Here is a 12,934-nt window from a genome sequence, read left to right as displayed (position 1 = left end):
TTTTTAATTACATGAATTAAATATTCATTAGCTCAGTCAGATTAATATATTCTACAGCCCTGATTAAAAAGCCCTTATAGGCTATTAAAAAAAAAAATGGTATCGCTATTTACCTGCTATAGGCTATGCTGAGGTGGAACACCTTCTAAGCTGCTGAGAAACTGCTAACACTGGTTTGCCAAAGAGTGACTGTGGTCACCTCATAAATGTCAGATGACCTGTGAATATGGAAGCAGTGTAGTAAGGTGATGCAGGGGGGCTCTACAGACACATTTCCAGTGTCTTGACTGGTTTAATGAAGGAATTTCTCATCTTCATAGAACCCAAAGATATATCATGGCATACAAGTAAGTACATAATACTTACTTGTATTCAGTTTGTGGCAAGGATCTTGATGTACCTTTCAGTGGCATGGTTGCATTTGCCCCAGATGACTGAAGGAGAGATGTGTGTTAGTCCCTGAAAGGATCCACAGCAAATAGCACACCTTACCTTTTTTGTAATTATTTATTTTTTATACTATTTTTCACCCACAGATCATCTTTTGCTTTTGTGTGCCTCCCTACAGAGAGTTCACCTGTTTGTGTTTGAGCCAAGCTATTTGTTTGGCCTCCTACTTTAGCAGGCCACTTGTGAGTGTTTAGGAGTATGTGACTGTCCTCAGCCAAAGGCACCTCTGTGCCATGCGTGTCCAAGAAGTGATCGAGAATCATGCTTACTGATAGTTAAAGAGGAATTATTTCAGTGTGGGCATCCAATCTTTTTGTGTAGTGTAAAGAGATTTTATTGTGCATTATGTGCAGAGAATTACCAAAAAAAATCCTTTTCTCCATCTCCTTAACTTAGTACTTTTTAAAATTATTTATTAAATGCAGACTTTGCTAGTGCTGATGACTGCCAGCCTCAAAGGATAACTGTAGTCGACACTAACATTTCTAGACAGTTCTGTATAATGTAATACATGGAGCTGAAGAGTGGTAAGCTACAAGGGTCAGCGCAGTTACTTACTGAGCCTCAGACAYCCGATAAAGGAAATAGTAGAGAGTAGAAACAACTGTGTGAATCRGTGGAGGCATTTCCCTTAGTCTTTCATTAAAGGCTTTTTTAGCTGTGTTAATTTTTCAGCTGATGTGTCCATGATGCTTTGTGCTCACTAAGTATCTCACCCATTGGTATTTCTAAAGAGAAGCTTTTGCAGGGTGTGGGGTGTCTAGAGTGCGGAGCCAGCATATTTCTAATCTGTGATTTTATGGGTATGAGAAACTAGTATACCTGGTGTAGGGCAGAGGGAATGGCTTCAGATGGATCTGAGGAGTAGGTGTTTTCTTTGTAATTGGGATTGAAGGAGGGAATTCTCTCTTTAGACAGCATTGTGTCCATTATAATTGGTACAGAGTAAATTGTGCAGAACTAGTATTTAACCTCCCATTCCTGTGTCCCTCTCTTCCTTTCCTTCCTTTTTTTAATTTCACCTTGTTTCTCTCTCTCTTGTAATCGCAGCTGTGTTCAACTACTTGGCACTTGCTAAAGGGCAAAGGGGAAACTAAAAATGGTAGTTGTTCTTAATTGAATTTACATACTTCTGGTGAAGCACTGCTCCTTGTTTATGGTCTGCTGAGGGGTGTTATTTTGCTGGTTTCTTGAGCCCATCATGGAGGAGAACTGATTTCCAAGCATGGAGTGGAGTATGAGGCCTTGCTTTTGCTCTCGCTCACTATTGTAAATAGTTGAGTTGAGAAGTATACATAGAATTCAAAATGCAAATCAGTGACTGCCTTCAGGTGTTATACAATATGTATAAATACTTACATATTTTAAACAGGACAGTATTTATTGGCATGTGAAAGCTCCCCTTAGATACTCTGCAATAACCTGTGTTACATGAACTGGTTGTCTGTGGGTGTTTTTTTTTGTTGTTGTTGTTGGTTTTTTGTTCTTGTTCCCCAATTAAATGTAGCTTTAAAATCTGAATGAGGAAGTTGCCTTTAAAAAGATTCTTAAATTCTAATTTTAATTCCCTTGTTATTTTTGTTTTTTCTTCTCTAGATCTTTTGAGATCCAGAATAGATGGGGCTACATTTGGCAAAAATACCTGTTCTTTAATTTTTATGTAATTTTGGCTTAACTGAAATCAGTTTAACAGAGATACTGATGTGGAGTTTGTTTAGATTTACATGTATTAAAGAGCAAAGCTAGTAATATATTCAGTTCTGCTCTCTTTACTCTTACCCAATATTTCTTTCCTCTTAATTGCAATACCTTATGCAATAAATAGTCCCATAGGTTTCAGTAAGACTGTTTAGAGAATTGAATAGCACAGTTTGTAAAAATGGAAAAAATGAATATGCTTTTAAGAAACAGTGTTTGGCAAAACACTCACYGTTTATATGATGTCAAACATGAATTCAGTTTTGCTTCATTTATGAATCTATTAAAATTATTAAGAAAACTGTTGATGAGAATTCTGTTCATAATTTTTTGTGGTATTTTTAAAGCTTTTTTCAAAAGCAGCAACAGCAGAAAAAATTATTTTGCTAGTTAGAAAATACAAAATTGAAGTAGAAGATGTATTTCAGTTTGTATTTCAGTTTAAATAATACGTATAACATCGATATTGGGACCTCTTTCTCTTTTTAAAATCTAGACAAACACTGTATCTGTCCTTTCTCCTGTACTTAGCCAGGCTGTTCATTAGCAAGATAACATGTCATTTTAAGAATGTATTTCTCATCTTGTTTGCTTAGACTTAAATGAAAATCAGCTCAGCATGAGGCTGGTTGCACTTGCACCTTGTAGAATTTTACTGGCTGTGACTTTTTCCAYCTGCTTTTGACTTTTACAAATTGAATTTACATTTTTTGCATTTGAGGTGTATTTTTTTTAAAATTAGTATGTTCAGAGAACTCCCTTGCTATTGAAGTGCTGTTATTTCATAGCTGTCTCATTCCTTCACTCAGCAAAAGGAAAAAAGAAGTTGAAAGATGGCTTTTGCGCATACATATGTGCGCATGTTCACACACACCATCAAGTTTTACTTCAAAGGGTACTGACTTTGCAAGTGACTAGAAAAATCAATCTAAATATTTTTTATCTTCTTTTATATTTATTTAGTGAATGTTTCTTGATGTTGCTGTTGATAACAAAGGCTGAGCTTGGATTCCTGTGTGAAGGCATGAAAGTGGTGGAGTTGTCTTTCATTTTTTATTTATTTTATTCTACCTGCAGCACTTCTCTATGTTGTCTCTATTTATAAGTGTTTGAAGCGCTTTGTAGAATTAGCTTGAACACTGATTGACATTCCCTCTACTGTCTGTCTCAAACTTTTCTTTTTTCTGACTTTGTTGCCTTCTCTGCAGGAAATTAGATGGATGTATTTAATGGTAATGACTGGAGGGTTTTTTTTTTTTTTCAATTTTTTTAGTACGAGATACAAACATAGATTCCGAAATTCTCAGTCCCTCTGTTTCTTGGCTAGAAGGTTCTGACAGGTCCTTAGACCAGAATTAAAAAATGTATTTCTGAAATAAAACTCTACCTGCATTTTTATTGCTTCTGTGAACTCCATCTGTGTCTGAGACTCTTTTACAGTAGTCACCATGTTAGCGTCTTCATCAGCATCTGGTTTGTTATCAGGTAACAGCAATGGCCAACACTGGTTTGATTATGTATATGTTGAGCTAGAGAATATACTTTTGTTTTGTTGTATTAAATGAAAAACTCTCTCTTTAATTTTAGTATAAGCCGTTTTTATATATCCCTTATACTGTAAGTAATATACCAAGTTCTAGGTGTATTCAGGTATTACATATGAGTATAAAGCTTACACACTTGTTGTTTATAAGCAGAAAAATAGACTCAGCAGTGAAAGCACCATGTCCCAAAGTGGGAAATGTAGACCTGATACAGTGGCATCGATGTGGTTGATGCTATGGTGGTAGCAGTGTGGTTAGAATCTGCAGCTGATGCAGATTGTGACCAAGCTTTTATGGAGTATGATTCTATGGAGTATAAGTATTTTCTCTTATAAGATACAAGGATCAAATGATAAATTCACTGATCATACTGCAGGTATCTTCAGATGTGACTCTCTTTCCCCCCCTCTGCCAACGGTCACCCAAATGTCCTCAAGATTTAGGATTAGCTCTTGGATAAGAACGTTACAGCAACGCATCAAGAATGTTTCCTTGGAAAAATTGCTTATGAAAGCATCATGTGAGTGTAAATGTAAACAGTGTATTCTAAATGTAGATTTTTTTCTGGCTTATCTATTTATTTTTTACAGGATGCTTGTTCTGTAAAGTTGTAAACCTGTGAAAAGTTAGGTCACAATCTGGTATCAGCCATATTTCTTTAGCAAACATTATTGCTGTGACCACTGTAATAGTGTGTAATACTTGCTTCTTTTAATCAGCTGTACTGTGTTACAGTTAACAGAAACAGCAGTTGCAGCTCAAAAAATGGCTTAAAATGGTGCTTGAGTATGGATAAGAATTCCCTAATTTATTAAGAGCTTGTGGTCAGATTCATGTGGATTAATATAGAACTACTTCTTTGTTTTTTGCTTCTGTTGCTATGGTGAATGCAATCTTAGAAAATTACATAGTCTTTGAAGTGAAATTAAGAATTATTTAGTTCAAAGGTGCTAGAGGCCTGGGAACCTGAATGGTTTTCAGAGGATGATGGGATCCAGTTTTCACTTCGGTTACTACTACTACCACTATCACCTGTTAGAAGTTAGTACAAACTTTTTACTCTCATTTCCTTCCAGCTGTAACTATGGTAGAGTCCAATTAATTTTGACACTACAGAAACAGAGAACAAAAAGATAAGCCTGAGCCTAAAGAATTTACAGAATTTAAAGAATAATGAAACATAGTTTATTTAGGCAGTTTCCTGAAGTAATCCAAATCAAATTTTACTGTGCGTGTTTCACAACRAGACTCTTTACAGTAGTTGCATCTTATGAGCATAAATTAATACTAGTGTGATCCTCTTGGAACRTCTTCCCCTTTGTTTTCAAATGTATTGCTGAGTTCAATCCAAAATTAATTTTTGAAGTACCCAGGTCATAGGCCTGTGAAGAAGTGCATGTGGTTTGCTGTGGCAAAGAGGCTAGCACCTTTCGTGCTATAGATGTAATGGGAATTATTCCTTTGCAGATCATGTATGAATGTGATTCCTTCATAGATTTTGTAGCTTTTATAGCTTCTATATATAGCTACATATCAGGGAGTTAGACTCAAAATTGCAAATAGTTCAGTTTTTAATTGATGGAATGATTGCCTTTGAATGAAAGCTCTATACATCTCAGAAATGTATCAGATATCTGATCTATAAATTGGGTGAAATTAGTGATTGGTATTTGGATGTGGGACAGACTCATGCTTTAGCAGAAAAGTTTTATTTCACAAGCAAAGTGTTTGGGTATGGCTTAACACAACTTGAGCTATCCGGTGTTTACAAAATTGTATTGACTAGGCAGCTTCAATGGTTGCTAATGTTGAAGACGTTGTTTGAATTTCCACTGTGCAAATGTAGTCTTTGGGCAATAGCAACTCTGGAGACTGATCTATGAAAGAGACTCTGTTTGGAAGAGAATATTTTGTGCTTCTCACCTATGCCAGATGCCCTACTCATTTCATTAGGTGATGCTTTTCTAGGAGGCATTCCTCTCATGCTTTTGCTTCATCTGCCTTTTTTTTTTTTTTTTTTTAAACAACATAATAGTAATCCTCCATTTCATGAGCTCTGTTGAGAACCTTCATACTTCAAAGTAGTGTTACTTATTCTATGATATAATTGCCTGTATGAACTTGCTTTTGGACTGTTGGGCAAGCTATTGTTGGCAGAGTTACAGTATTTGCACATTTACCACATGTCACTGATTGGTAACAGTAATGAAGTATAAAACTGAAGGATTTCACTTATTTTCTTTTTTTCATCTTTTTTTTTCTTGTAGGTTCATTGCTAAACCATGTGCCTTAGGCCTTAAAGTCCAAGCCAACGGACCACAGAAAGCTCAGCCCAATGCTATTCTGGAAAAAGTTTTCACAGCCATTACAAAGGTATTTACCTAAGACATTTACCTTCTAAAGTGGGACATGGTGCTATAGAATAGGTCTGAACAAAATAAAACTATCTGCTAAACACAGTGCGGCATTTTTGCAGCTAAAATCAAAAAATGCGAATGTCAAGATTGTAGCTGGCATGCTAACGTGAGCAGTTGCACATCCCTTCATGATGTATCCTGTAAGCTTTTAATCAAAAAAAAGCTGATATAGAAACACTTCGCAGGTGCCATATAGTCACTTTTTTTTTTTATTCCTGACTTTCAGAAATTTCCACAAAAATCATTGTGTTTTGAACAAAGAGTGAGTTGTGAGCTAATAAGATTGGCTTTACTGTGTTTTCTGTGAAGCTTTAAAGCCCCTTCAAGGGCAACTACTTGAATGCAGACACTGGTGGTTTGCTGACATCCTGACTGCTTGTGATGTGATGAATGCCATTTGAAAGAGGGAGAAAAAGCTTGAGAAGTGGGAGTTTTGACTAAGTAGTGTGTTAGAGCTTGCAAATTTTTCTGTGGAAAATGTCAGTTTTTCACTGCTACTTGTGTCTCTGTCTGTACATTTCTCACTGTGTGCGAACATAAACTAAACCTTTACAATGCCATCCTGACGGTGCTTTTGAGGCTACTAGTATTTCCCCATAGCATTGAGCAGTGAGAGTAGAACAGTAATCTGGTGGTCCTGTGCTACTCTTAAAGACCTCAKCAGGCAGTGCCTTTGTAGCACAAAGGCCTACTGAGGCCTAAATATTGCAACAACTTCTCTTTCCCACCTCTGCTTCAGGCTGCAGCTGAACACATCACAATAAAAGCGTTAGCCTGAAGTTCCAGAGGTGTATTAGAATCACAGAGGACAAAATTGGTTTCAGTGTTAGGAGGACAGTGAAATATGCCATAGATGGTAATCTCTTGCTTATATGTCCTACCCAGGACAGCCTTTTTGCTTGCCTTCTGCCCTATTCCTGTTCTGATCCTGATTAGGATTCCTGGTGATCCTGATCTCTCCCAGACTTGACTGGAGCAAGAAAGAGATTTTTTTTCCTTGCAGGATCTGCTAGTCTCATATAGAGTGTGTATGAAGTCGTCTAACTCCTGTGAGTCATATCATGAGTTACACACATCTTCCCCCAACCAGAGCAAGGAGAAGAATGGGAAAAGCTCCAAAGGAAATCAGATAATTTCTTGCAAGAGGTTGCTGGGCTGTCTGGTAGCCACTCAAAAAGAAACTGGCCAATTTAGCTAGAAGCCATATTTTGAGTCCCATATAACAATTCTGTCTAGTTAAGCTTCCAGTAATTACACTAGTTATTTATCTAACGTCACTGAGAGTGACTTTTCTTAATTTTCCATTGAAAAACAAGTGACTACTTTGGTTAACTAAACATACTTTTATGAGAAGGGAGGGGAAATACTTCCCCTTTTCCTATCTCATCCTTTTCTCTTTCTTTCCTATCTTTCTTCCTGGAGACTGGTATGTCAAACTTAGCCTGAAGAAGATTTTACTGCAAATTGATTAATCTGTAGACTCYTAGGGGACTGTAGAAGGAAAACTTCTAACAACGTCTTTATTGTGGGAGCTCTTGTCTTATTCACAGTATCTAACTGATTTACAGGAATAAAACTAATCCTCTAGAAAATAGGCTGTCCGAAGACTTTTCCTGTTTCTTTAAAAAATGCGAGCAGGAGAAATACCTAAATAGCTCTCACACAGTACATGCAGAACTGCTGTGCAATGTGAAATGTGGCCTGTACCACTCTTCTATATATAAACTATCAAGGATAGTTTAATTTTATTTTGCTGTACCTATGCACTAATTTGCAGAGCACTGATGCTCTAAGGGAATGAGAATCCTGCATTTGCTGCTTTTGAGAACAACTCATATAGCATATGTGTATAGCTAATTTTGTGGAAAAAAAATCTRTCTCCCTGTTGCCAAGGTGATTTTCCTTTTGAAGTTGTCACTTTGTTTAATAACCTCATTCTGTAACATTAACATGCAGAAACATGGGATATATTCTCTTCTTTCCGTGTCAGTCAAACAATCTTCACTACTGCAACTTGTTAATAGGGCAAAAATATTTATGCAGGAGAATGGAACTAACAAAGCACATAAGGGAGGATTGGGAGGTTTGTAAACCCTGTTGCTTGAGAAATGTGTGGCATTTAATCTATACTTATCGCTACTTTCCAAGTTTTATGCAAGATTTTGTTCCCTGTTATCCCCCGTAAGTCTCTTATTAGTAATAGCTAATAATACAATATTTCAGATTAGGTAGTCCTTATATGTTAATAGGAGTCAYTATACGTGTATTTTGTTATGGGTTTGCCTGCAGAGATTTCTGTGAAAACCATTTTATTTCTATGTATCCGTGTGTCTGACAGGCAACATCTAAGTCATAGCAGATGGTTACAGTGGTTCTAAATTTAAAGTACAGTTACTTTAATTGGAGAAAGAAATAATTTTTGTCATTCTTTGTTCTGTAGCATCCAGATGAGAAGAGGCTGGAGGGTCTCTCCAAGCAGCTGGACTGGGATGTACGCAGCATTCAGCGTTGGTTTCGACAAAGACGCAACCAGGAAAAGCCCAGTACTCTTACGAAGTTCTGTGAGAGCATGTAAGGATTTGCATTCTTTTTCTGAGTGTTTTTGACCCTGTATCCTCATCAGTTTTTCCCTTTGTCCCTAACAGGTATTTTTGTGGATCAGTGAAAAATGGTAGAAATTGGTAGAAAATAATTTCTTGAATGAGTAAACAATCCTCTTTCTCCTGAAGAATTCAAATTGTATTTTCATGTCCTTTCAATGATGAAAAGCTTTCAGAAATGAAGTGGTTGTGATTCTATACTGTTAGGGTACCAGCCTGATTCTCTGAGGAAAAATAGCCTAATATAACAGTGGGAAACTGTCTATACATCATAATCTTTAACTGTGCAATTTGAGAGAAACCTGAAATGGAATAATAAAGATAAAAGCCAACTGGGTTGGTCATTAAATCCCTTTCCTGTTTTCCTCCTAGGCTTGTCGCCCTTATTAGCACTTTCCTTGGTTACACTTAATTCTGAGAAGCTAAAAGCGCTTACATTTCTTCAGGAAGTTATTTTCACCTACTATGATTTAGTTCCAAAGAATCTTTCCCAGGATCCAGCTGCTTTTAAAACTGGATGTTTACATTTAGTTAAACTTCATTGTTGTTAGAATCTGAGTTACATTTCCATGCCAACTGGATTTAACACATTAATACATAATCTGCATTGAAGGAGAATGGAAAATTACATCTATTTAAAATATTAATTTTTTTTAAAAATGGGAACTGATAGACATTGAATTTACAACAAAACACAAAGAAGAACTCTATTTTCTCTGAAAGACCCATTAATTCTAAGACTCTGCCCTCTAGCACAGCTGTAAAGCTGTTTCTTCCTGCTGGAAGGTCATGCACTTAAGGCAAGATCTACATGCTCCAAATCAAGAGACTTGGCGAATATTGCTGAAGCCATAAACAAGCATTGGTCTTATCACACCCAGTTGGTCAAGTATTCATGTTATCGATGGCTTAAAACTCTTAATTACACTTTTTGTTATCTGGGAAAGAAGTATGAGGTAGAAATGTCAGCAGAAGGTGAAGAAGTCTTATTTAAAATAGGAACTAAATATTCGTCATTTTTAATCTTGTTTTATCTTTTTTTATTGATTCCTAGCAATTATTAAATATTTTCATTAAGAAATTTCAAGTAAAGAAATCCTGAAGACACTGTGGACTTGCAGATATGTGTATTATTTATGATATACCATTGCATCATTCATACAGATTTTCTGAGTATATTTTATATTCCTTCTTTTTATAGGTTTCCTAAGTACTTCCTTAAACATAATGCTCCTGTGGAGCCATACAGAAAGGTTCATAATCTGATCTTGAATAAATAATGCATTTAGACATTTTTTTCTAAAGCCAAGTCACAGATGAAACATTATTCCAGTAGCAATTGTTATTTATATTCAAATAAGTATTGAGTAAGGGCAAAATTAAGGGTGTTGTTGTTAAGCATATTGTCTCTCTGGCTCAGAGAATGAGTGATTTTTTTTTTATTTTTTTTTTATGTATCAAAAACAGATAAATTGACTAAATGCAATTGTCCTTTAATAAGCAGAGAARCTTAATTTCAGAACTCTTAATTCCTTTCCTTGGCATTTACAGCTCAAATCCACTCTATTTAATATTTAATAAAGTCAAGGAGGATAAGATAAATCCAGTCTTCCTGGATAAATCCAGTCTTCCTGTTGCTAGCAGCTGGAGATCTTGGAGTTACTTGCTATTTTTGGTATCAGTAAGGAGCAACAAATTTAATGAATTTTCTACAAGAGCTGTAACTGTTAATGTATGTGCTTGCCTGCTTAATTTGTAAGAAAGGCTATGGAATCTGAAAAAAAATTCTAGGTGTTTAGATCTGACATATTTCAAGGGTCTATTTGGCTGCTTCTGCAGGTCAGGTCAAAGATTTCACTTTCTTACATCAGTGTCACTACATTCGGGAGGACTTAGAGATGTGCTCCTGACCTTTTCCTGAGAGCACAGGGGCCGCGCTGATGAGGCTCTCTTGCTGAATTCARCACAGAAAACTGCATGCAGAGACTGCTTGGGGGGAAAAGCTTATCGCTGCCCATAGTTCCCTCGGGGAAGCTGTGTGCTGAATTTGTTCACTGGAGTCATACGTTACGGAAATCTCGAGTGACTAAGAGCTATGAATGCAGATTGAAAAACGAGGTCAAGCTGTAACAAATACRTGGTTAATTTATGTTGACAGAATTAAGTGCTGGCTTCATTTAGAGAGCGCCATTGGGCATTGCTGCAGTATGTGTACTTAATGGTAACGGTAATGCAGCTTCAAAAAGAAGCAAGGTGACACAGTTAAGTGATATTCAGATTCTCTCTACTTGCAGTTCTCAGAGTTCAGAGGCGGGAGTTGCYTCTGCGTTCCGTGTGTGTTGGCTGCTGTGGGAGCATATTACTGTGCTACCATGTGTGCTCTTATAGCCATCCCAGCGGTGCAGTGTGTTTCACCAGACATCCCCTGGCATGCATTCTGGCTATAGTTGTTGGCAGTTAGATGAAATAATGCTGGGAAATCAGGGACATCCTCAGTATGGGTGTTAAATGGTTGTCTAGTTAAGCCCATGTACATCTTCTTCAGGGCACTAAGTGCAGCGCTTCACTTCAATATGGAGCAAAGAAAAAGTGACAACAGAACTCATAGCAAATGTAGAACTGCTTTAAAAGAGGGGAGGTTTGTTTGTTTTTTGAACATGAAAACAATTCATTTTACTGCCAGCAAAAGCATTCCTGAGGTCCAGAATGGCTTTTCTGTGATGCCAAGGAGAAGACAACTGTGTAAGAAAGGATGTAAAGCAGTTAGAACTGCCTTATCGTTCTTGCTAAATGGGTAGTTTGGTTACTATATAARGTAGAGGAGCTTCAATAGAGTAAAAGCTGGGAGTGAACCTCAGTGATTAGTGCACTTGATTGGGATGAATGACACCCAAGATTCAGGCCCAAAAAGATTAAAACAGTGATGTAATCACTAGAGTCTTCTCATCACAGATTTCTCTCTGCTCTCCTTATCCTTCCCCCTCTTTTTCTCTTTTTTCAAGTGATTTCAATTCCAGTCCTAAACATAGTGCAAAGAAACTTCAAAATCTACATGTTTTTTTGCAGAATGGAATAATTCCTTTCCTGCCAACCTTCATCAGATGCCCTGGGAATTAGCAGATGGTGATTATATGAACAAAAACTTGGTAGTAAAAATTTCTTATCTACAGACGTTGCCTGTAAAAAAATCTTTTTGGTGAAAATAAATGACTTTTCAGGGATCTTAACCAGGAATCACATCAGAGAGCTTTTTTCATCTGTTGTTGGAGTTGCTAGCTCCTAATAGGGAGACCATTAACAATGAGACTTCAATGGTATGTACCTGCTTAATGTTTCAGATGTTATGTTGGTTAGTATCTATGTGAACATGAAATAGATGATGTCACTGGGTAGTGACTCATAATCCAGTGTGACTGAGGAAGACAATAAATTATGTGTTTAGATTTATTTATTTATTTATTTATTTATAACTAGCAAGTAGATACATTGTTTCTTAATTATTTGATTATTCTGGCCTCAAAGTTACATTTAGCAGCAGGATTTTTTTTGTACTCACTAGGAAAGGCGCATCAACCTGGTACAATCTCAGAATCTATTGCTAAGGTGTTCTTAGGCATTTAGCTTGCTTTGTTAGCTAATAGGGAGAGTTTTTGCATAACATCTCTACTGCCTTTTTTCTTACACTATGAGAATTTCAGCAGTTATGGTCCTTTCCTCATATGGCAGATCCATGTGCATCCATAAAGGAGAAGAGAAAGAGGCAAACTGTATGTACGAATTGTGTGCTGCTCCATAAGCATACATCATATGAGAAAACACAGAAAGGGTATTACCTTGAATCTTTTCTGAAGCTGACATTTTTTCTGTGTTATTCATGGAGAGCATCTGCAGTACTATGCAAGCCTAAAAGTTGTTTTCACAGATGTCTATCAAACTATTTATAGACACGTGACATAAATTGGACCAAAGTCTAAGGACTGTGCTGGGGCACAGTTCTAGCACAGAAATGTATTTTGAAAATGAGTGTCTAGCCATTAATTTAAAACCAATGAGCAATTTCCAGACTGAATGAAGAGGTAAAGACTTTTTTCATTCTTCTCTAGAGGAAGTTTGGATACTAAAGTATCTATAAGTGGTATGTCTTTTATTTGAGATGTATGAGAAAACAAAGCCATTCTCTTGCCCCCTAACCAGAACATACTCTCTTCCTAAGGAGCTGGGAATG

The 12,934-nt window shown here is 36.7% G+C and overlaps 1 protein-coding gene across 2 annotated transcripts in view; it reads left to right on the top strand.

Annotated features, from left to right (window-relative positions):
- CERS6 (ceramide synthase 6) overlaps window positions 1-12,934 on the top strand; it is a 131,660-nt gene that overhangs the window by 39,262 nt on the left and 79,464 nt on the right. For both annotated transcript variants that reach the window (XM_085323591.1, XM_085323581.1), the window contains exons 2-3: window positions 5,960-6,065; window positions 8,550-8,680. In XM_085323591.1, the coding sequence (XP_085179717.1) occupies window positions 5,960-6,065; window positions 8,550-8,680 (237 nt within the window). The remainder of the gene's footprint in view (window positions 1-5,959; window positions 6,066-8,549; window positions 8,681-12,934) is intronic.

The sequence above is a fragment of the Rhea americana genome, unplaced genomic scaffold (genome assembly GCF_003343005.1).
Source record: "Rhea americana isolate MKP2758 unplaced genomic scaffold, rheAme1 scaffold_12, whole genome shotgun sequence".
In the NCBI taxonomy this organism is placed as follows: domain Eukaryota; kingdom Metazoa; phylum Chordata; class Aves; order Rheiformes; family Rheidae; genus Rhea; species Rhea americana.
This window is presented reverse-complemented; position numbering and strand designations above follow the sequence as displayed.